Here is a 24,937-nt window from a genome sequence, read left to right as displayed (position 1 = left end):
TGCCCGGCGCCTCGGTGCTTTATCCCGTCAGGTTCCATTCCCAAGACCCAATTCGCAAAAAATAAACAGAAAAGAAAGGAAGGAGAAGAGCCCAGTTTGTTTAGGGAGCAGCGCAGTGGATGCCTGCAGGCCAGCGGGGCAGTAGGGACAGAAGTGCTGAGCGCTGCCCTGAAACGCTCGAGAAGGGGCATCGGGCTGGGAGGGCGGAAGGCCCGGGAGTGTGCAGCGACGTTGGGAAAGGTGGAGTTCTGAATTCTAAACTTGCCTGTAGTCACCCCGCCCCTAAAAGCTTAAATTAACCATAAAATTAATCCTCTTGTACACTGCGTGCACCAAATATTCTAGAGCCATAAGACTCAAATGCATACGCAGTGATTGAAGTAAATCGGGATTTTGTGAAAGTACCTTTTATTTCTCTGGCCAGCAGAGGATGCTCTGTGACTATGCTTACCAAATCACCGAGGTGCTCTCAAGATGTGTTCTCCTCGGCAAACTAGTATTAAGATGATAATTCTAATGAAAATGCATTGACAAAGTAGAATTACTTAACCAGTGTAAAAAGAGCCACTTAATACCAGTTCAGGACTCAAAACTGCCACTGCCTATTCTCTTGGATGGCTTTTGTCTTAAAAGGACTGCACTTTGGGGGTACCCTGTGTGGCTCAGTCGATTATGATTTTGGCTAGGGTCATGATTTCTTGGTTTTGTGAGATCAAGCCAGGAGTCAAGCTCTGCGTTGACCGTGTGGAGCCTGCTGGAGATATTCTCTCTCTCTCACCCCTCCCCCCCACCCTGAGTTTGTCTTGAGTTATTGCTTTCAAAGGATTGAGAAAAAGTAAGCCATGCTAACACAAGCAGAGTATATACCCTTAAAAGATTAGGCCAGACAGGTATTCAAACATGTTCGAATCCCCCAAAAGAATGGGGAGAAAAGTCAGTCTGTTAGCCCAAACAGTGGTTGCCAAAAGTGGACTCTGTCCAAATGGGTTAATCCATCCACTGTGACACTCTTGCAGGAGCCACTGCCATCGATTCATGTTTATTTCCAGCAGAACCCTTTTCTGCTATTTCATGCTATTTCAAAATATTTGTTCTAGATAGTAACACACTCTTCCTGACCCCTATCCTTCAATGATCATTTTTTTTTCTTTTTTGGATCAAGATTTGAGTTTACACTTGTGTGATGATGTGATATGTATCACATTTGGGCCAGTAGGAAGCTGTGATTATTTGTCCTTTCCTGTGTAACTTTTTGTTTTCCTCGGAATGAAGGCTGTTGTTGTGTTTGTTTCTTTAGTTTTCCATGTACTTATCCCTAATTCAACCTCTTTACCAGTGTTCTAAATATCTGCCTGCTCAAGATATTCAGATGAGTGAGATGTCCTATCAATTTCATTTCCTGTAGAAATCTCTCCTAGAGCCTAGAGTTGACCTAATATGAGCTGACTGATCTCCTGGATATCTCCTAAGATCTTCCTTCACCATTATTATCCTAGGAATTTTCTTACTATGGTGAGCAGTATATGTAGTGTATCTACAATTTTCTTTTTCTGGGTTTGCTATCATATTTTATAGAGCACATACTCTAGTAGCTTCCAGAAGAAGAGTACATGAGGTATACGTTTTGAACCTTTATATGTCTGAAATGTTTTTTATTTTTTTAAGACTTATTTTTGAGAGAACGTGCGCATGCCCTGGGCAGAGAGAGAAGTCACAGAATCCTAAGCAGGCTCCAGGCTCTAAGCTGTCAGCACAGAGCCCAACTTGGGCTTGAACTCAACGAACCGTGGGATTATGACCTGAGCCAAAGTCCGACCCTTAACCAACTGAACCACCTAGTTTTTTCTAATCTCACACTTAAATGATAGTTTGGCTAGGTATTGAATTTTATCTTGGAAATAATATTTCTTCAGACATATGAAAGCATTATTCCACTAGCTTCTTAAACTTAATTTTTTTTTAAGTTTATTTTGAGATAGAGCAAGAGAGTGGGTGAGAGAATCTAAGCAGGCTCTGTGCTGTCTGCTCAGAGCCTGATACAGGCTCAAACTTCTAAACTGTGAAATCATGACCTGAGCCGAAATCAAGAGTCAGACACTTAACCAACTGAGCCACCCAGGAGCCCCTAAACTTATGTTAAAAGAGTCTTTATTATTTTAGCTCCCCTCCTTCATCCCTACCTTTAAAGCTACCTAGTGCTACTGATTTCTAAGGGGTTTAGGGGGAAGAGGATAGGTTATTGCTTGGCTTTCTCCATTGCTAGCCTAGGATTTAGTTTCCTCAGGTTCTTGTGAATTATTTCCCAGTGTATCTTAGCAGTTGTCTCTCCCTGTCCTTTCATCCTTGGGAGTTTATGCTTTAAGAAAAAAAAAAAATCCTTGTGTTATTGTATATTGGGGTATTTGGAAGAAGTAAAGTCAGATGCGTAGACTCAATTCACCATCTAACACGAAAACCTTCTTGGTTATAGTCTTTTAAAGGTTTTTGTGTCTATGGGGGGGTCACTGGTTTAACATGATTAATGTTCTTTCCATTTCTGTTTTACAGTTCCTGATGAGCATCTATCGTCGTGAGTATATATCCTGCTGTAATTTTTTTTAAACCATTAATGTTCTCTTTTTTTAAATTTACTTACTTAATTTGGCAGAGAAAATTTGTGCATGAGCAGAGGAGGGGCAGAGAGAGGGAGAGAAAGAATCCCTAGCAGGCTCCAAGCTGTCAGCCCAGAGCCCGACACAGAGCTTGATCTCACAAACTGAGATCATTACCTGAGCCAAATCAAGAGTCAGAGGCTCAACCGACTGAGCCACCCAGGCACCCCTATTAATGTGTTTTAAAAGCTAGATCCTTTCAACATCAACTATTGATTTTTAAAAATACTCTTGCTAAACTAAGAACAATGTTTTCTTGACAGGATTGTTAAAAATCTGTCCAATAGCCAACACCACATTTGACAGTAGAGGGCATTCTTGTGTTGTCCTATTTGTCACTTTTCCCTAACATTGTTCTAGAAGTTGTAGCTGCTAACCCTGAAAAAGAAATTAGAAGTATATCTACCTGTAAGAAAAGACAGTTATCATTATTTGTAGATGATAAAACTTTTTAAAAACCAAGAGAATACAGTTTTTTTCTTAAAGAAATTAAAAATTGTTTTCCTTCAAATACAAAGTTCAAAAATATAACTGTATTTCCAATAGCAACAAAAAGGTAAAAGCTACCTAGGAATAAGTGACATTTAATTATATATGCATACGTACATATTTATTTATTTAGAGTGAAAGAAAGTAGGGGGGCAATGGGAGAGGGAGAGGGGGAGAGAGAGAATCTAAAACAGGCTCCACCTCCAACACAGAGCCTGATGCAGGGCTCAGTCTCAGAACCACGAGATCATGATCTGAGCTAAAATCAAGAGTCGGACACTTAACCTATGGAGCCACCCAGGTGCCCCAGTACACTTATATTTAAAAAAAAATTTTTTTTATGTTTTATTTATTTCTGAGAGAGAGAGAGAGACAGCATGAACAGGGGAGGGTCAGAGAGAGGGAGACACAGAATCTGAAACAGGCTCCGGGCTCTGAGCCAGCTGTCAGCACAGAGCCCGACGCGGGGCTCGAACCCATGAACCGTGAGATCATGACCTGAGCCGAAGTCAGATGCTTAACCGACTGAGCCACCCAGGTGCCCCGTAAGTACACTTATGTTTTAAAAGTCCAGAAAGATGTATACCAACCTGTACCAGTGATTTTCTTAGAAGAAAGAAAAGAAATAGAATTTAGGTTAAATTTTTTTATAGAGATTATTATTAGAAAAAAAATACTACTTTTAAAACAAAGAAAGTAGGTAAATAATAAAAATATATATTAGCCAACAATTTTGGGGAAAAGGGTAAACCTTACTAATGATCATAAATACACAAATTAAAATAATGACACAACTTTCCATCTATAAAACTGGCTACCACAGAAAAGATGTTGGTAAGAATGTCCCAGATGTAGGCAAAGGCATGGAATAAAGGGTAATTGATACCCTGCTGGTAGGAGCGTAAATTGGAAAGTAATCTGGCAACAGGTAATAAGAACTTTAAAACACACATATTCTTTGGCTTATAAATTCCACTTAAAAGAATATATTCCAAGGAAGTAATCATGAATGTTCATAAAGATTTTACAGTGAGTATATTCATCCAGTATTGCTTATAATAGCAAAAACAAAACCACCTGGAAACAATCTAGTTATTCACATTGGATTTAATAAACCCTGATGATCCAAAAATGGACTTTGGGGAAAAGTAAAGTAATTCATCTTTATAGTGGATTTCTTTGCAACCATTAAGAATGATATAAAAAATACTGCATTCAAGAGGTGTTCACAATAAAGTTACAAAGGTAGGTTTAAACATTCTTACTAATTTTTAAAGTTAACTGATTAATAAAATTATGATCAAATTTTATTTTTCTCTGTCCATAGATAATCTTCATATGTTTAATGTAAAAAATTTTAAACTCTTCCCATTCTGATGGTTTGTATAAAGAGACTGGTTTGTTGGAAAATGAAGAAGTTGAACATTTATATTTTGGAGACTTGGTAGCTCTTTATGTTTTGTGTCTTTATGTTTTATGTCAGATCTTATGAGTTCTTTAAAATATTAACTTAACTGTTTTAGTTCAACCGGGCCACCTTATTTTCCAGTTTATGAAAATAACTCCTACCCATAAAAAAAAGTTATTGGAAAATAAAGAACATGAAAAAGGTCAACAATCATACCACCCAGTGATAATCACTGTTACAGTTGGGTTTATTGACTTTTTATTTAATAAATGTTTTATTTTGAAGTAATTGTGAATTTTATTAAGAAAAAAATTTTAACATGATTGAGAGTTTCTAAGTACCAATTTTGTACCCATCCTTTTCACCTAACACAAGAATTTTCCCACATACCAAATTTTTTTCTGATGTATCATTTAATAGGTGGATAGCCTTTATTACTAATGCAAAAAAAGAACAAATTAACACCCATCAAATGGTCAACATGAAAAACTGACAAGGGGCACATGGTTGGCTCAGTTGGTTAAGCGTCCACCTTCAGCTCAGATCATGATCTCATATTTGTGGGTTCAAGCCCCGTGCTGGGCTCTGTGCTGACACCTCGGAGCCTGGAGCCTGCTTAGATTCTGTCTCCCTCTCTCTCTGCTCCTCGCCTGCTCACACTCTCTCTGTCTCTGTCTCAAAGATCAATAAATTTTTTTTAAAAAAAGAGAAACTCTTGACAGTATTGGTATTGGTTAGGATGTGGGAAAATAGAACTCTTATACAGTGCTGGTGGGCCTGCTGTTTCCACTGTGGAAAACTATTGGCAACACCCATTAAAGTTGAAAAATGCACACATCCTAAGGCTCAGCAATTCTACTTCTATAACCAGGAAGAATTCTCATATATGTGCACTAAGGGACATGTATGGGGATAATTGAGTATTATTTGTAATGTAAAGTAGAAATGATCAGAATGCCTATTAATAAGATATTTAAAAAATAAGATGCATGTACATACAGTTATTCAAGTGTTAAATTAAAAAATATATGTTGGGGCACCTGGCTGGCTTAGTCAGTAGAGCATGCAACTCTTGATCTCAGGGTTGTGAGTTCACGTTCCACACTGGGTATGGAGATTACTTAAAAATAAAACCTTGGGGTGCCTAGTCAGCTCAGTCAGTTAAGCATCCAACTCTTGATTTCAGCTTAGGTTATGATCTCACAGTTCATGAGCCTGAACCCCACATTGGGCTCTGCACTGACAGCATGGAGCCTGCCTGGGACCCTCTGTCCCTACCTTGCTCGTGCTCTTTCTCTCAAAATAAACAAACTTTAAAATAAAGTAAAATATTAATAGATATATGAATAGATACATAGATAGGTATGTAAACATATATGTATACGTATATATACACACATATAACATGCATCATTTTATTTTTTATTTATTTTTTATATTTTTATTTATTTCTAGGAGAGAGAGAGAGAGAGAGAGACAGCGTGAGCAGGGGAGGGGCAGAGAGAGAGGGAGACACAGACTCTGAAATAGGCTCCAGGCTCTGAGCTGGCGGTCAGCACAGAGCCCGACGCGGGGCTCGAACCCACGAACCGCGAGATCATGACCTAAGCGAAAGTCGGACGCTTAACCGACTAAGCCACCCAGGCGCCCCAACATGCATCATTTTAAAAAACACATTAAGAGGAAAAAACAGGTTGCCAAAAAAGCCTACAATGTATCTTTTATGTTTTAAAACTTATAAGATATCGTGAAACCATTATTACACCATATGTTAACTAACCTGGATTTAAATTAAAATTTAAAAAAATTTTTTAATCTTTATTTTTGAAAGAGAGAGAGACAGAGTGCAAGTAGGGTAGGAACAGAGAGAGAGAAGACACAAAATCCAAAGCAGGCTCCAGACTCCAAGCTGTCAGCACAGAGCCTGATGCGGGGCTTGAACTCACAGACCATAAGATCATGACCTGAGCTGAAGTCAGACGCTCAACCAGCTGAGCCACCCAGGCACCCCTGTATTTAAGTAAAATTTTTTAAAAATGAAAAAAATAATAAAACACAAGACAGTACTCTGTGTGTGTGCGCGTGTGTGCAAAGTATACATATTTCAGTGTACTATGTATAATAAAATATAAAAACGTTAACATTAGGNTATTTAAGTAAAATTTTTTAAAAATGAAAAAAATAATAAAACACAAGACAGTACTCTGTGTGTGTGTGTGTGCGCGTGTGTGCAAAGTATACATGTTTCAGTGTACTATGTATAATAAAACATAAAAACGTTAACATTAGAAAGGAAACCAACAAATGCATGCAGTTGCCTCAGGGATGAAAGGAAGTTGGGAACAAGAACAGGAAGCACTGGGGGCACCTGGGTGGCTCAGTCGGCCCAGGTCATGATCTCATGATTCATGAGTTCGAGCCCCGTGTCAGGCTCTGTGCTGACAGCTCAGGGTCCTGCTTCAGATTCTGTGTCTCCCTCTCTCTGATCATGACCTGAGCTCGTTCTCTCTCTCTCTCTCCCTCTCTCTCTCTCTCTGAAAAATAAGTAAAAATGTTTACATATATACAAAAAAAACCAGGAAGCGCTGTGAAGTATAAACAGGGTTTTATCTGCAAATATGTTAACATTCTGGGGGGTTGATTACACAGGTTTTTCCTATATTGTTTTTTTTCCCCCCAAATTAAAAAGAATTGAATGTTTTACAACTGCCAGTCGTGCTCCTTTGGGTGAAGTTGCTGAGGTGACCATGAGAGTCAGGCAGTCTAACCTGTGGCCTCTCTTTTCTCAGGCTGAAGTTCATCTTTGGCCCATCAGCCATCCAGGCCTTGGACCTTGTTGATCGACAGTCCATCACCTTAATCTCATCGCCTAGTGGGAGGCGTGCTTACCAGGTAGAAATCCAGAGGTGGGGATTCTCTCAGCAAAAAATCCCTTAGGACAAAATGTTTTCATGAATCCCAGTGGAAACTGATGACCAGCCTTAGGTATTTCCTGGATTACTGAAGAATGTTTGACCCGATTTAAAATTAGTATACTAGTAATTAAGATAAGATAAACATGACTTATTAACCCTGCCCAGGAACAACATACAGAACTAGCAGTGATGTGGAGAGGCTGTTTACTCAAGTCTAATGGAGTATAGTCGACTTCTGCTTTCCCAGGTTTGATAACAGGCACTTTTCCTCAAAAACTGGGTTGATGTTTTCATCTTGTTCATTATCTCTCGCCTACAGGCAAAAGCCAAAATGTATTTTGAGGTCCTTCTGTCTGCTCAAATTGATCTGTCAGAAATGATCTTTCAAAACTGTTGTCAGGAAGTATTTATTAAGGGTCAAACTGTACTGGATGCAGGCAGTCTACTTAAAATTAAGATAGGTAGATTCGTAAAGTAATAGCCTCTTATCAGACTCTGAAAGACTTAGATTTCCATGTATTGTTGATAATTCCCACCAAAAACCCAACAAGGTATTTATCTTTCAGGAAAGAGTAAATTAACAAGTCACACCTGGCAGCTGGGACTTGTAACTGCTACCCTCCACTGCCTCTCTTTATGTATAAATGTTGCCACACTCCATTCCCACTCCTTCACCCCCCAGTATAGCTGTATGAGACCATGTAAGTGCAGTGACATTGAGGGAAGGGAAGGTTGTGAATGAAATAAAAATATTGGCATTTTGTACCTGGCTTGGAAGGAGTAAAGAAGCCATCAGCTCTAGTATGTAATCTAGGTCTTGCTGAAGACCAGGAAGAGAAGGGAGTTTTTCAGTTTGGATTCTAGTTTATTTATGATGAACTTCTCAGAGCTGAGACCATGTCCGTTAATTCATAGTGAATTGAGCAAAGCCTGCTTGATGCCTTTGCTTAGTGAATTAACCTGCCATTTCACATGGCAGCGTAACTTAACCCATCTGGCAAACTCGTCATTCATTTCTTTCATTCAAGGAAAATGGGGTGACTAATGTTGAGTGCTGCAGTTAGATTTTCGGATCATATTTACTTAAAAGAGGCTACCTGTTAGAATTTTGTCAGGACAAATTTAACAGATAAAATATCTCAAACAAAATCTTTTAGATTTTAACTAATGACTAGGTCACAGAACTAGAGGACAGAAGGCTTAATGGATCCGAGCGATTAAATGATATCGTGCCTGATGAGGTGTTTCCATTTCTCTGCCTAGTGTGTTTATTTGGCGTTTCTATGTAGCTAAAGTACCCGGAACAAGAAGGGCCTTTGAGTTTTTCCCACATCATTTAGTTTCAGATTTTTTGTCTCCATTCCAGTATTAGCATAACATTTGACCTGCATCTCTAGTCTTCTAGTTCTGTGATCTAGTCATTACTTAAAATCTGAAAGATTTTGAGATATTTTCATTATTGTTGGCTTCTTGTTTCTTGCAAAGTTGCCACAGCTTGCTTAACTTCCCTCATTCCCATCCTGTACCATATCCCATTGCTTTATTCATCATAAAAATGGTTAACTTCCTAGTACTGTAGCTTTCAGCTTGGACTTTGAAATAAATGAGGCTGTAGAAAGATACATACACCCTCAAATTAACCTTAATGGTTTCTTTATATACTAATATAGTCAGAATTTGTCTTTAGTCAGAGGTTCTCCGACATGATAAAAGTTGAGTCAGACATTGTCTGATACCCTGCTAGTCATCTTTCCATAGGTCAGCCTTCTAATAGTCTTACTGTCCTCCAGGTACAGTGGTAATTATTGTAAAGTCACCACTATGTTGTCACCTGAGTTGCTTTTCTGTAAACTTTTTTGGCTCACATAGGGAGGGGGAGGCATTAGTCAGGAGAGGCTAAGTTATGCTGTGGTTAAATTTCAGAGGCTCACAAAAACAAAGTTTTGTGTCTCATTCATGCCTCCTGTCCATTGACAGTTGATTGCAGCTCTGCTCCAAAACATCTTCACTCAGGGATCCCTGCTGGTGTGGCAGCCCTTCTCTGAAATATAGTGGATATCATAGCAGAGAAAAAAGAGGATGTGGCATGTGCCAATTTTTAATGTTTCTGCTTGGCTGCTCACATTTTACTGGCTAAAGCAGGTCACGTAGCCATGGGTATTTAATAGGGCAGGAATGTATAATCCTCTTTCAGAGAAAGACACCGAATGTAGGGAACAATAAATAATACAGCTGACCACTATGACGGCTCCTAAAAGGCCTGGAGCAATCATAAAATAAAACTCTACTTGGGAATGGATGACCATCTAGGTGGGTCATACTCCTTGGAACCAACTGGAAGCACAGCGGACTTCCTCTAAGGTTCATACGAGTCTACTCGTGGGTCTCAGTATCCTATTTGCCACGTGTTTGTTTTTTCTAAAAGCTGTCTTCTTCTGGGGATGCACATTCCAGACTATGAGTGGGAGAAGTGGAGGCATTTCCTGTAAGAGGAGGTCATTTTTCCATTGAAGAATAAAGCAATTGAATTAGATGATCCCTGAGGTTAGTTTCCAATTCTAATCATTTCTGACTCAGATTTTTACCTGATTATTGGGTTTATTAGTCATCTGATGCTAGATAAGGAAAGAAGAAAATTCACAATTTGCTATTACGACAGTATTTACTGGGGCACTTGCACATGTTACTTTTAGTTTTAGCCAGCCTTTGAAAGGGTCAGGCAAGGTAACCTTTGGAGAGTTTCTTCGCATCCCTAAGTCACCTGGCATTTATTCAGCCATCAGGGTATTCTCATGGATTGGGGACACCCAAAAAGGAGGGAACTGGGGAGCCATTCAAGTCAGTGTAGAATTCCAGAGGCTTCTGCTTGCTTAAATTTAAATCCAGAGAGAAGAAATATAGGAGATAAAGGAAGAAATCTAAAGTTTTATTCATTGGTAATAGTTTGTGGAGACCTAAGAATTGTTCACATCACTGCTGGATATTGGGTTCCTCCCCAGGATTAAGTGGAAAACAGCCTGCTTTCTAGCTGCTGTCAGTTCAACAAACGAGCACAACACTCGGAACACTGCTATTTCCGCTGAAGCCTTACCTGTTGCTTTATTCTTGGTTGGGGAGAAAGAAGGAAGAATCTTAGGAGTGCTTTTATTTCTTTTTTTTTTTTTTTAACCGTGGCCTTTTCATTCAGATTGCCATCTTGGAGCCTAAAACTAACTTGAAAGCCATGTGGCAAATTCCTAAGTGGCATATCATGGTAAAATAACCCTCAGGATGTATTCTGCTTCCTTGGATACTGATTTTACACCTCCAGTTTGGAAATTAACTCCAGGAATGAAGCCCTTAACATTTTTGGTTTGGGCTCCCTAGTGGTAGAGAGGCTTAAACAAGTGATTTCTCTGACAAGTCTGTCCACCACAGACACATCATGGTTTTACTCTACGTCTCCTTTTTGTCCCTTGCCTGCCAACAAGGCGATTTGTTCTTAGACCAGGCCTCTTACCAACCCCACCTCATACCTGCATCCTCCTTCCGTCCTGCTATGTGAATCGGCAGATCCAGGCGTGCCTCATTCCAAGACCTCCACCCTGAGCAGCTGAGTCATCCCTTTTGCAAGATTCTTTACTTTATTTATTCTTCCTGCTCTCAAACGGTTTTTAAGAGGCCTTTTGTACTTTCTTCTGAAGACCTGTGTTTCTGCCTCACTGCTTGCTCTGTACTTGTTCCACACTTTGTTTAGGTGTGTGGTAGAAGCTTCAGAAAGGTACATACATGTTGTGCGGTGCCAAAGGCTGAGGAACATCACAGAAGTGTATCTGAGGGGACCTCTCCCGACCACCTCTTTTCTAGGCAGCCCATGGGGTGGACGCTGTAAATCACCAGGTGGAGGAACAAAATGGTTCGTGTGGATGGTTTAACTAGCCTGAAAGCCTTGTTTCATTATATGAAGTCCTCAAGGACAGAACCTGTACATGGGGAAATAGAGTTTCCGCTTTTGTGTAACCTGTTACTGCACTCGTTGGCAGTACAGTTTGCAGAGCAGCTCTGAGTTATCAGGTGGATAAATTGAGGGGAAGGAAACATTTTTCCAGTGTACGTTTTGAAGTCTGATCCCATCTGACCTTTTCTTTATAGGTACTTGGAAGTTCTGGTAAAACGTACACATGTTTGGCTTCTTGTCATTACTGTTCATGTCCTGCGTTTGCCTTCTCGGTGCTGCGGAAGAGCGACAGCCTGCTGGTGAGGAGGGGAAGGCTCTTGGCCTTTAGCGTGCTTTAAGAGCTGTACAAAATGGGAATTTTTACTACCTGTTGAAACAAATGGTTTATTGTCCTGGATTTCAGGTAGTCCTCTCTTTTGGGTTTACCCTCCCAAAATGCAGTGTCATTTTTTAGATCTGTATCAATTTCCCAGTTTCTTATTTAAAAGATGAAGCTTTGGGGAAGGCAACAAGGTAATCTAGAAAGTTGGCACTGGGGAATTAGACAGCCCAACAAAATATGAACTAAAGTAACTGTTGGCGAGCTGGCGACTTTGCCTATCCCCAACTCCAGCTACGAGGTATTTCTTCCCACTACACCCATCAGACAACCTGGCACTTAGCCATGTTTGACTTTCACATGGGGCAGGAGAGCACATCGATATTTCTGCTGATTTCACAGGAGCCCAGAGCACCAAGCAGGAGCAAGACATAGTCACATCACTCCCTTTTCCAAAGGAGAAAGCACTGCCCACCTAAGAGCAGGTAGCTATTTTATAAGTCTTGCCAAGGAAAATTATAGTATCCACTCCATTCTTCTCCTTTCTTTTACACTGTTAACTTTGTAAACATCTTGGAAATGGCGGTGGGAAGTTGGACATCTAATTGTTGAAAGGCTGCGTTCACAGCTGATGTGACCTAAGTTTGTTTCACCTGTAAAATGACAGGATTAAACTGGGGTCCCCGCAGTATCTCAGCTGTGTTCTGTGCCATAAGGCCCAGCACTTCCCCACAGGCTGCTGTCTGTGAGCTTTCTGCTCCGCACCCTCCCCTGCAGTACATCACGGTGGTTAAGGGACTGTAGACTCTGGGCACGTGGGTAAAATGGAGACAAGACCTGTCCTCATGGGATAGCTGATAGATTTAAGTGAGACAATCTGTGGGAAGCACTGTGCAACACAGAAGGTCAAGGAATCTTGGGCATCGCTGCACATAGCTTTCTGAAGGCCGGAAGAAAGAGGCAGCACCAGAGACAAGGGGCTGGTCTTGCTTCTCCCTGTGGGTGATAACACCCTGTGCCAGCTGGGCCTAAACTTTCCCAAAACAACAAAGTACAACTTCCTTCATCCCTCTGGCTTCCAGAAAAGAATACTCCATGTCACCTTTATCTGCAGTTTTTAGGCAGCGAGTCCATACTCTGTGTGCCCCACTTCTTTCCTACTAAATGTAGGGACAGGTCTTGGTTAGCTCAGCCCTGCTGATTTCTAACGGTCTGCGTTTTGTATTCCAGTGCAAGCATCTCTTGGCAGTTTATCTCAGCCAGGTGACGGGGACCTGTCGACAGCTGAAGGTCTCTGACAGGCAACTGACTGATGTATTATTCACGGAGAAGAAACAAAAAGCATAAAAGGTATAGAATGAGCATCATTATTTCTCAAAATAGAAGTCCCACCAAGAAAAACGTGGTTCACATGGAAGAGAGGTGAAATAATCTTCTGGAGACTTCTTGGTACGGTCCTTCTTCCCTCCTGGAAAAGAGTCTGTGATTTGCAACCCAGGATGTGTGTATGGTTCGAAGCTCGGTACCATTCTCATGGAAAATCTGAACCAGCCTGTGAGGCCCTTGGATAAATGCCAGAGGTGGGATCAAGCATTTTAGACTCAAACAAACCTTAATATCACACCCTGTCTGCAATTAGGTTAAGTTACTGAAGCACTTAGTAAGTTTTTAAGAGGTTGGAGTGGTGAAACTGGTAAGAAAAAGAAGTGTTACTTTTCTTTGGGTCTAGGAAATTACTGTGCAGCAATAAAAGACCAGAGCAGAGCTGTGGCTAAGCAGCAGCAACTATTAAAGGACGGGAGTTCTAGTTTCACTGAGCTTCAGGTCCCTTTGGTGTTGATGCCAGAAAAGCTTACGTAGGCAGTATTGTGAGAAAGGTGTATCTGAAGCAAGGAAAGGGCTGGTTTTGCTCTGCGTGTTTCTGAGCTTTATAAGAAGCCAAATGAAGGAAACCACTAGGGATTTCCATTCTGAACAAGAAAACGCAAAAGAGATGGCAGAAGGAGAGTTTGGAAGGGAGGGAGATGGACTTGTCTGGACCCTGAGAGGGGGCAAGGACAGAATGGCAGTGAAGACGAGGCCATTTCAGTCCAGGAGAACTTACTAAGGAGAGCCATTCACGGCCAGAATGGGAGCCTGGAAGGCCAGGCATGCTGTCTGCGGGGCTCACAAACCCTCAGTGTCCTTGTGTGGGTTCTGCAGCAGTGCACACGCAGGGGAGAGATTGTATGGCCCAGGAAACACGAGGTGCTGGTGCGGGAGTGCCGTGTGCCCGGCTCGCAGATGGGGCTGCGTTCTCTGGCGGCCAGAGCCATGGGTTTCATGGAGGCGCAGCACACCAAAGCTGTCAGGACTTTCCTACTTGGGAAGCTTGGGCTGGGTATGAATTTCTCTTTTTAAGCAGTCTTCAGAATAAAGAGTAGAAGGTAGATTCAGCACCCTGAGCTTGTTTTGTTTTTTAAATTTTATTTTTAGTTCACATAATACACGTACACAGTTCTAGGATTTTACTTAATAAAATTTTCACACTTGGGCTCCAGCAACTTGGCCAAACTTCAGCTTGGGAGAAAACTAAAATTCACTGCCTAACTCTGGACAGGGAAGATGCAGTCTGGTAGAGGAAGGAATCCCATTTCTCCAGTTTCTTCCTCTAGAGTATGGCTTTGCAGTATGTGGAGAAGAATGTTATGAAAACTGATATCTACTTCAGATTTTATTAGAGTATCATTTCCCCAAATAAATACAGCAGTTTCTTGACTGAACAATTAAACTTTTAATCTCCTGGTCACCTTCCTAGGAATAAGTATATATTTTTAGTATGTCCAACTTATATTTTTTCATCGCCTCTAAGTTAAAAAATATTTGTATTATAATAGTTCACAGTGTTTCACAGTAAAATAGTTGCGTTTTCTACCATGAAAGAGGTGGACTCTTAAAAAAAAAGTCTTTTACAATCCATTCAAGCCATCAGCATCATCCATACAGTGGGAGCAGCCAGAAAGAACCATAAATACATTTGTGAACCTGTACATATTAGCTAGGTATGTGGTAACCCAGGGAAGTACTTAGAAGAGGCAGCTCATATGCTTACAAGGTGCAGCTGTTTTAACAATGGGAATCAGCCGGTCACGTCCTGTCTGTCCCTTTATTGTGAATGTGTGCCTTCTTGAAGAGGCCAGGACCTAGGTCATAGGCCCACACTGAGAGCAGGCTGCACCCCTGGCTGCCCGTTCCCACTCTTGAGGACATCTGTCTGACAAAGGACATACCTGGAGATGATTTTGTGAAAAGTATAGCGGAAGTCTCGGTTCCGATAGGCATAGACGATGGGATTGACAACTGAGTTGGCATGTGACAGGAGAATTGCCATGTTCATTGCCCACTTGGGCTTATCCTTACCCCGAGCTGGCTGGAAGAGTGTGACACAGTTGATGGCATGTACTGGCAGCCAGCACAGAGCAAAAATCCCAACGATCACGGCCAGGGACTTGGCTGCGTGGATCTCCCGCTGGATGATGGTCCTTGAGTGGTCCATCAGCTCAGTGCGCTGAAGCTGCTTGCAGGCCACAATGAAGATCTTGATGTAGATCACCAGCATAATGAGCAGTGGGGGCAGCACACACCCAAAGAAGTTGAAATACACCATGTAGCTCATGGGGACCACATTCTCAAAGAGACACTTCACACGGCAACAACTTTCATTTGTGGTTCCATCCCAGGGCTCCGTGCAGTTGTTGATGGCACTGTCTTTACTGTTCCACCCCAGGAATGGAGTCAGTCCAATGCCAAAGGCAAGGACCCAGAGGACAGCAATGACTCCTCTCGCTCGGGGCCCAGTGACCAAACTCTTATACCTGTTCAAAAGAACATCATCTGTTACCGTCAGCTTACAGCACTCTAACCAGAGTCCGATACCCCCACCACTCTTTTTGTTCCATGGCCTTTCCCTGTAACAACCTTCAAGGTTCACCCTCACAGGGCACCATGGCCTTTTACCCTCAACGTGAAGACCCACAAAATCAGTAGGAACAATTTAGCTCTTACAAGCTCAGTAAAATTTTCATTCTTGACTTACTAGCTCATCTCTGTTGACCACACATGGTCAGTGGGAAGCGGAGAAGTCTCAGAGGGTGCTTTCTGATTACCCACATACTGACCTGTGAGGGCAGTCTTGTATAAGGCGCTGCTCTAGGGGGTAAGCTACGTCCGTGAACAGAACACACAAGATCGCTGCTTTTAAAAAGCTTACATTCTAGTCAGGGGAGACCGATTATAATGAACAACAAACGTATGTCAGTAAATTGTGTGGTGTGTTAGAAGGAGAGGTGTAGTATGAAAAGAAAGTGGATTAAGGAAGATCAGGACTGGCAGGGACTGCGGTTTTCAAGAAGTCGCCCAACGCGGCTTCATCGGTAGGGCGCCACTTGAACAAAAGCTGAGGAAGTGAGGATTGGAGCCTCCAGGGGCAGCACTCCTTGGTGGCTCTGGGCAAGAATTCTGGTCTCCCACAAAAACACGAGATTCATCTCAGACGATGGGAAGAATCCTCCCTGAATACCTCTGGAAACTGCAGAGAACAACACTTCTAGCAATGCCCCTCTATCTGCTAGCAGCAAAGTGGATGAAAACTGGGAAATAACTTAGCAAATATGAAATCACTCTTAGTAATTTTAAACCTTTAAAATCTTATTTAAAATTGCTAGAAATCATAATACACAATGTAGACATTCTGCCATGAACTCATCCATATTTTATAGCAAAGCTATAAAGGGTGCTATTAATAATTGACCCACATATGTATTCAGTGTAATGTATTGAGGAAATGAAAGAAAATCCTTAACCTCTGTGAAGAAAATTGGGAAATAATTCGATACACATTATCTTAAGACTTGTCTATGGAAAGTGTCCAATTTCATGTGCCTGCAATGTAAAGCTGTACTTCTCAGCATGGCCCATAGAACCCTCCAGGCCTCAGTCCCACCTACCCGGAGCCTGCCGTTGCTAGCCAACGGCTCCCTCCTGGCTCATGCAGCTCACAACACAGATGAAACACCTGTTCCTATTTCAAGGTTCTCCTCCTTTCCTGATCACCTCTCAGGCTGAGGTGGCCACTCCCACTCTCTGGCCCCAGACACACGCCTGGCATAGAGCTTGTTTATTACGTGTGTTTCCCCCTCAAGTAGAATGTCAACCTCCTAAGGACTGGGACCTTGTCCCCTTGTATTGGTATCCCAGGACCTAGCACGGTGTCTGACATGTATAGTGGGTTCTTAATAATATGGCCATTATGAACGCATACCTTATTTGTTATCAAACCTGTTGAAAAGAAGATTCTACGTAGGAATACCTGATGCTACCGCTTGGACAGGGAGGAGAATAGGTATCGTTTGTTGAGGAAGTTAACGGAGACCCTGACTAGTAAGTGGCCGTGATCCCGAGTCTTTTCTGCTCCCCAGAAGGGCAGATCAACTGGGGAGCCCTTCCTACAAACGACCTGCTGGGCTCAGTTGCTCACTGAATTTTCCTTGGCCAATAAATCCATCTATTTCTAAATCCTTTCTGCCTCCCTCCTCATTTAGGAATAGACAGCCATTCCTTACCAGAATGTTATTCCTGTCCATTACTTCACCAGAGAATCTCTACAGGATAACAAGGCAGCCTCCCTAAAAGCCAGGCACTTGAATCACAGGCATTTAGATTTATGAGGCAGGGCCTCAGAGATCAACAGTCCTGCCCTTTCACCTTTGTTGTTCACAGGACTCAACTGTATATATCAAGTACCGTCGAATACAGGCCAGTCCTGGGCCAAGATGAACTGTATTTGGGCTAAGCAAATCTTCTTGTAGGTGATGGCCTGGGGTGGATAAATGAGGTGGTTCGGCCAATGAGACAAAAGGAAGTCTGCTAGGGTACTTCCAGGAAAGATGCTTACTTCTGGATAAAAGTAAGGAGGGAGGGAGACCCATGAGAAGAGCTCATCCCCACGCCCATCCCTTTCTGCTCTTGATGCTCTTATGGGAGGCCTACAGCTGCAGCAACCATGTTGTGACCACAAGAGCTAGCCTGGAGACAGAGCAGGTGGCAAAGCGGAAGGAAAGAAACCCCAGAACCGTCATGGCTCCACGTTCTAGTTCAAGAGGTCGTTAAATGTTGATTGCTGAAGCTACTGTTAACCTGCAGCTGAAAGCTTATGAGCTAGAAGGGACCCTTCTCTCTTCTAATCAAACCTCTTGTTTTACAAATGAGGTAACAGATTCTGTGAGGAAGAAAAGCACTATGAGAACCAAAGAGCAAAGCTAGGTCAGGACTTTCAAGCCTGTGTTCCCTGCACCATATTACGCTGCTTATTGTACTTGACATTTTTTTAAAGCAATGTTAAACACAGAATATTCTGTACATGGAGGGGGTCACAGGGTGGCTTCCCACTAGAGTTTAAAACAACAACTGGAATTCACAAAGCTGCTGGATGCTGCAAATGTGAAAAACTACCTTTTTTTTTTTTAATGTTTACTTGTTTTTCAGAGAGAGAGAATGCAAGCAGGGGAGGGGCAGAGAGAGGGGATGAGAAGGGGAATCCCAAGCAGGCTCCATGCCTCCAGGACAGAGCCTTACACGGGGCTTATTCAAACTGTGAGATCATGACCTGAGCCAGAATCAAGAGTTGGACGCTCAACCGACTGAGCTACCCAGGTGCCTGTGAAAAACTACTTTTATGCTAAATCAGCTTAGATAAAGAAAAGCAGAGGATTCCGTCAGGGGAGCAGCTGGTCACCACTCTGAACCGCCAGGCACAGCCTCTCTTCCCTGTTGGTTCATTATTTCATGCAGAGTTCTTTCTCTGTATCAAGCACTCTGCTGTCACTGGAAACATAATCATAGCCCTTGTGGGTTGTAAAGCTAACGAAAGAGACAGAAAGTAAACAAGTAAACACCCAAATGTGTAATTACAAATCAGAATGAGTTTGGCCAAACCAAAATGAATAGGATGCAGATAAGAGAAAAACAGGAAGACCATGGACATTAGGTTGTTGGGGAAGGCCTCTTAAGCAGAGCTAAAGATTGCAAAAGAGTAAAAGAATTTGAAGAGTGGAGAGAAGAGCATTCCAGGCAGAGAGAATGGAATAAGGCTTTTGGACAGGAAGGGATTTCACTTTCCTAAGGAAGCAAAAGGAAATGTGAGTGACCTAATATGAGGCAGGGGCCAGCCCACAGGCCATGGGAAGGAATCCGGATTTTGATATTCCATGTGGCTGGGGAAGCTGTTGAAGTCTTTCGAGTGGGAACGAACATTGGTGACTTATGTTTTATAAAGCTCACAGTATGGAGACTGAATTTTAGGGAAGCAAGAAGGAAAGCAGATCAATCAGGAAACTATTTGGGTAGTTAATTCAGGAGAAAATGTTGTCATGCGGACCAGGGTGATAGCAAAGATGGTGCACGTAGATACGCACTTTGGAGGAAGGACCAGCAAGTCTTGAAAATGGGTTCCTAGGATTTCCCCCTGCAGTGTACTAATAGGTCACTAGTTCTACGGGAACAGTATTGAAGGGAAGACGGGTTGCAAGGAGATGAACATCAAGAGAACAGTGGATGTCGGTATCCTGATGAGGACGATCAGCAGAGAGAGAAGATGGAGGAAAAAGGCAAGATTATCAGGGAGCGACGAACCTGAGGAGGTTGGCGGATGCGGGTCCAGCGCACATGTGAAGGGACACTTGTCCACTGTGGCACAAAGAAGCAACAGGGCCAGTGCAGGAGGAGAGGGCTGGGCGGTCAGAAGGCAGGGGCAGCAGCCCCTTTGAGAGCTGCTGTCCCCTCAGACGCTCGGGAAAAGTCCTCCCCGGAGGGTGAGGGACGGCTAGGGCTCATGAGTGGTCTCAGGAGTGGAAGAGGGAGCTCGCTGGGGAAATGTGGTGGGATGATGACCACTGTGGCTTGAACAGTGGTTAACGGTGCAGCTTCTGTTGTTGATGCGGCACAGGCTGCAGCGTGGAATTAGGAGGCCAAGGGAGACCGAGAACGACTGATGAGACCAAAGACCTGAGACCAGGGTGCGGGTGGATGGTGCGTTGGCAAGAATAAGGGGAGCAGGGAGGACAGCAACGGGGCAGGGAGAGGTCAGGCGCAGAGTGTCTGGACAACGGGAACATCAAAGTTCCATGTCTACCCTGGAAAGGAGAGTGGAGAGGACCAAGAAAAAGAGCTCAAGCCCAAGTCTCCACCTGAGGTCTGGGTATAAGCAGAAATAGTGGAAACCGTGTCCTTGGGGGCGCAGATCTGGGTCAAGGACAAGTGGCCAAGAGAACGTTCAGAGAAGAGGTCAAAGACCTAGGGATGCGTTGGTGACCAGAGAGCACAGTGCCCGGGAAGGAGAGCTGGGACTTTGGGTCTCGTCAGCCAGGGGATGTATTGATCATTGTGGGGTTGAAAATTAACTGAATTATGGTGAGGCCCTAAAATACTTGGCTAAAGCTGACACTGAAGCCACGTCTCCCTTTTCATCTTTAATATGCCGACGGCACTTAGAACTCTAAAGTAGAAAAAAAAGTTAATCATTCCTGTCTTTTAAAAAAAAAAGCCATTTATTTGAGAGAGAGTGTGCGCGCACAAGTTGGGGAGGGGCAGAGAGAGGGAGACAGAGGATCCAAGCCCAATGGGCTCAAACTCACGAACTGTGAGATCATGACCTGAGCTGAAGTCAGATGCTTCACTGACTGAGCCACCCAGGCACTCCCATCATTCCTGCTTAATCTAAGGCAAGTCTTCCTTCCTCACTTCCTCCTAACTAGTAGATAGATTCCCCTTCTGGCCGCCTCTGAACACACGAGCCAGCGCTAGGTTCTGGAGACGCACACCTGCAGGCCCCTCCCCCAGCTGTACAGAACCGCAGCAACGCGGAGCCTCCTTGTCGGCGCCTCCGCACGGCCCACCCACCCCGGCCCACTCACTCCAGGTCTCGAAGGTCAGGTGCTCTCTCTCCAGTTTACAGACGCAGACACTGAGGCTCTGAGAGGTTACGTGATCGGCCGGCCTGCTGCCCCTGGCTGTGGTCAGGACTCGAACTCCATCAAATCTGACTCCAGTTTTGCCAAAGGGAGTCGTTTTCCTGCTCGGGAACATACGGCTTCTCCCACCTCCGCCAGTCCCTCAGCCACGGGCCCACCATGGGTGCAGCCAGCCACAGGCCGGCTTCACCTTCTCCCCCAGACACATCGGCCCCTGCGAGAGCTGCTCGCTGGGTCCAGGGAGCCTCCCCTCCGGAACCGGCCACGTGGGAATTGAGGGCTTGAAGGATGAGGGCCCTGCTACTTTCCTGGGAAGCAGTCCTTAAAAGGAAGCACAGAGACTTCCTGCCTTCTGCTGGAGGACACGGCCAGGCCCACAGGAGCCGCGTGGGCTCGGCTCCAGAGACGCAAGCACTTTTCGCGCTGGGACTCCAGCACCCATAAGGGCACAACAGTATCCATGAGGCCCGTGCCTGGGCCCAGGCGGGAGAGAGAGATGCTGGAGAAAGCAGGATGCTGGAAGAGGTGATCTCCAGGTCTCTGGGGTCTCCCGAAGGCTCTAGTAGCCTTCTGACCCGTCTTCTCACCTCCTCCTTCCAGCTGGGCTCCCATGCTTTCCCTAGCTGCTCGCCTCCTTCCCTGGCCCCACCTCTTGCTTGCGGGTTCCATGCTTTATTCCTTATACACCAGTGACTCCCAGAACATCCTCCTGTGTGTGTGTGTGTGTGTGTGTGTGTGTGTGTGTCCGTCCCCTAAACATTCCTGAAGGGCAGGGGCCAAGTGTTTTCCTGCATCTGCCCCTCTGCTGGTCTCTGCTCTGCCTGGAGGGCCCTGAACACAGCAGTAAGACCCCGGAAGCCGGACGTTTGCCCCAAACACAGGCGGTGTATCAAAAGGGCAATGTAGAGATGAATAAAGGAAGCACAAGCAGCTTTACTTTTCCAAACAAGCAGGAATAATTCTATCTCACACAAAAAGGGTGTTCTGGGCAAGTCCACACTCTGGGAAGTGGCTACGCGGCACTGCTGTGTGTGAAGTGGTGCTGTGATCTACCCGCTCTCCATAAAAGGGGCTCATTAGCTAAGGAGATTGATAGAAAAGCAGTCACATGGGGGGATCAACAAAGGGAACAATGTGGGCACTGAGGTTACATAACGAAAGAGGAATCGCCAAGTGCCGCGTGACAAGTGCTGGCCTATTTCTGGGGCAGGGTCTCCTCCCTCTCTGGCTCTGCAGCCTCGGTGAACCAGGCCGCCTTCTTGGTGTCAGAGAGCAAGGCGTCCAGCTCTCAGATGCTCCTTGTGCAGCGCATGCCTGAGGGCAGCTACCTGGCCAGTGCCCCGGGGCTGTACAGCGTCTGTACAGCCTCAGAAAAATGACGCCAGGGCAACTGGCTCGCTCAGGCAGTGGAGTGTGCGACTCAAGCTCAGGGTCCTGAGTTTGAGCCCCATGTGGGTGCTTTTAAAAATTAAAGCTTTAGGGGTTCAAGCGCTGCATCGGGCTCTGTGTTGACAACTCAGAGCCTAAAGCCTGCTTTGGATTCTTTGTCTCCCTTGCTCTCTGCCCCCTCCTCCTCAAAAATACACATTAAAAAAACTGGGGCGGTGCCTGGATGGCTCCAGTAGGTTAAGAGTCTGACCTTGGCTCAGGTCATGATCTCATGGTCTATGAGCTCAAGCCCCATGTCAGGCTCCGTGCTGACAGCACGGAGCCTGGAGCTGCTTCAGAAGCTGTGTCTCCCTCCCTCTGTGCCCCTCCCCTGCTTGCACTCTGTCTCTCTCAAAAAGAAAATAGACCTTAAAAAAATTTTTTTTAATAAAATCTTTTTTAAAAGGAATAAAGAAAAATGGGGATAAACGTGTCTGTGGAACGTACCTCCACGCTGGTGGGGCCATCAGCAGATATAATGTGTTCAAAACGCTTTATGAATACAGATCGCTAAGTGAATGCACGTGGAGTTCTGTGCCGTTTCTTGAATCGTTTCCTGTTTGCTTGGGGCCTTTTTTCTTTATATTCTGTCTAGCTCACAAGTCGTATTCCTGTGTAATACAAACACTTCTGCTTTAAAACGTGTAAATAATCCAGTTTTAGACAACCTCATATTCTCTAAAAGTGCACACGAGTAATGACAGGACTTCTTGTAAAAACGGGCTCAGGGCAGACCCCTCAAAACCTACAAAATGTTCTAACTACACCGCTTAACAACCCGGATCACCTGGGCAGGCAGTTCAGCAGGGCTGGAGGCTGCCACAATGAATATTAAAAATGCACCCCCAAAATCGAGCAGAAATTCTGGCGGAACTTTAATTAGAGCAAGGCCGGTAAGTGCCCAGACAATGCAGGTGAAAGAGCTGTTGTGAGCCGAGGGGCTGTTATTAAGCGGGGGCGCGGCGGGCAGGGCGGGCAGGGCGGCCGGCCGCACCCGGACCGCAGGCTGGGATGTGGCTTTCTGAGGAAGCAGCCCCACATATGGGCACTGTTTTGTTTTCTTTTGTTCCTTCTTGTCCCTGGGAGCCCACAGGGGCTCCTGCGACACAGCAGTCAGACAGAGGGCTTTCTCCTCTTCTGCTGACCCGGGAGACTACGCCCCCATCCCAACTCCGTTTTCCTGGGAGAATCCACAGAAGAACCAAAGCAGTGTGCCCCGGACCAGCACGCTTCCCTCTCCACCCGAGACACGCACCCGAGCTCACGCTGCGGAAATTTGCTCGGAAGCAGACCAGTGTGGACTGAAGCCCACCGCTCCCGGGGCGCCTCCGGATTCCCACGGAACCCTCCCCAAATACCTCCCACGAAGCCCTGCTTTCGGTCTCCTCTCACGGAAGCATGTGCCCAGCAGTGGCAAGACTCTTCCGTTCACTGTTGAATCCAAAACACCAATAAAGGGCCTGGCACACAAGTGCTGAATAGAAGCCTGAATTTGTAAGAAGAGAACAGAACTCTGGCTCCTTAATCACATATACGTGTTTTAACACCCACTTGGTAGCTCTAAGCAAAACAAGGCATGGGGCGGGGCGGGAGGGGCCTGTGAACGGTCTTGAGCTTCAGCTTCTAGTTCAGAAAGAGGCCATCCGTAAAAGAGGGAAATCCTTACGCTGAGTACTTGCTTCCCATTTTTCATATTTCTCATGGTACCAGACTAAAAAGGTTTTTAAAAAGTTGTCATGGATAGAAACATTAAAAAAAAAAACACTTTTTTTTTTTTTTAAAGGGACGCCTGGGTGGCTCAGTCAGTTGAACATCTGACTTCAGCTCAGGGCATGATCTCATGGTTCATGGTTTCAAGCCCTGCATCAGGCTCTGTGCTGACAGTTCAGGCTAGATGCTTCTGATGAGGCCAGGACCCTCACCTGCAATGGCTCCTGGAGGGGTGGGGTGGGCAGTCTCACCTACTCTAACAAGTTCAGACGTGTCTGAATCCCAGGGGTGGACCTGGCTGGGGCCTCAGCTGAGACCACCGCCACATGTAAAGGTAGTTGGAAAGGATGCCACACGTCCTTCATAGTTGCCCAAGAACAACAGAGGATGAATACGCGCGGCAGAAAAAGAAGTTTTCCCTACCAGCTCACTATGGCAAGGAGTAAGTCCAGAATGGTCTGAATCAACTCACTGAGATTAAAGATGGGGCCCAGGACCGGGTCTCCCAGAGTTCATCTTTGCGGCTGTTTTTTGGTGAGTCTCCTATTTTGGTTTCACATATCAGGTGGGGTCCAGGGCTAGATCCTGGTTGCTGGGCTCCAGACTCTGATTTTCAAATGAAATAAGAGCCCCTCAGAGAAAGGGCCCCTGTGTGAAACCAAACAAGAATAAAAAGATACCCTGTCTTCTCCCCCATAAAGTACTCTCCCATGGCTAGGGTTAAAACACACTGCTTCTGATAGAACATTAAGCCTGTCTACACACAAGCCATCAGAAGACATCAGGAGGTAAGTATTATCAATATGTCCCATTACTGAGGAGGTCAACTTGGATCACCTGGTTATCACCGTGTCCGCCACATTTCTCCACTGTAACTATTTTTCCCTTTGTAATTAGTAGATACCTTGTAATAGATACTTCGAGACTTTAAATATCTTGCTTCTCATCAGACTTTCACCAATGAGTTTTACCACCTATTGATGATTCTTGCCTGAACCGGTCATTACTAGGATTGTTGCCAAATGCTGACTTGCTTAATTCAAGCATTCCTACTCATTAATTAGATGGCATTCTA

The 24,937-nt window shown here is 44.4% G+C and overlaps 2 protein-coding genes across 2 annotated transcripts in view; one reads left to right on the top strand and one right to left on the bottom strand.

Annotated features, from left to right (window-relative positions):
- The window catches only part of ZSWIM7 (zinc finger SWIM-type containing 7), a 14,915-nt gene extending 426 nt beyond the window's left edge, over window positions 1–14,489 (top strand). The window contains exons 2-5 of the mRNA XM_077746532.1: window positions 2,548–2,569; window positions 7,338–7,440; window positions 11,595–11,699; window positions 12,950–14,489. Coding sequence (XP_077602658.1) covers window positions 2,548–2,569; window positions 7,338–7,440; window positions 11,595–11,699; window positions 12,950–13,066 — 347 coding nt within the window. The 3' untranslated portion in view covers window positions 13,067–14,489. The remainder of the gene's footprint in view (window positions 1–2,547; window positions 2,570–7,337; window positions 7,441–11,594; window positions 11,700–12,949) is intronic.
- ADORA2B (adenosine A2b receptor) overlaps window positions 14,166–24,937 on the bottom strand; it is a 23,517-nt gene continuing 12,745 nt past the window's right edge. Inside the window, exon 2 of the mRNA XM_077746529.1 lies at window positions 14,166–15,573. Within this exon, the coding sequence (XP_077602655.1) occupies window positions 14,907–15,573 (667 nt within the window). The 3' untranslated portion in view covers window positions 14,166–14,906. The remainder of the gene's footprint in view (window positions 15,574–24,937) is intronic.

Source organism: Crocuta crocuta, unplaced genomic scaffold, assembly GCF_008692635.1.
Source record: "Crocuta crocuta isolate KB4526 unplaced genomic scaffold, BGI_CrCroc_1.0 scaffold139, whole genome shotgun sequence".
In the NCBI taxonomy this organism is placed as follows: Eukaryota; Metazoa; Chordata; class Mammalia; order Carnivora; family Hyaenidae; genus Crocuta; species Crocuta crocuta.
Note: the sequence above shows the minus strand (reverse complement) of the source record. Positions and strands in the feature narration are given on the sequence as shown.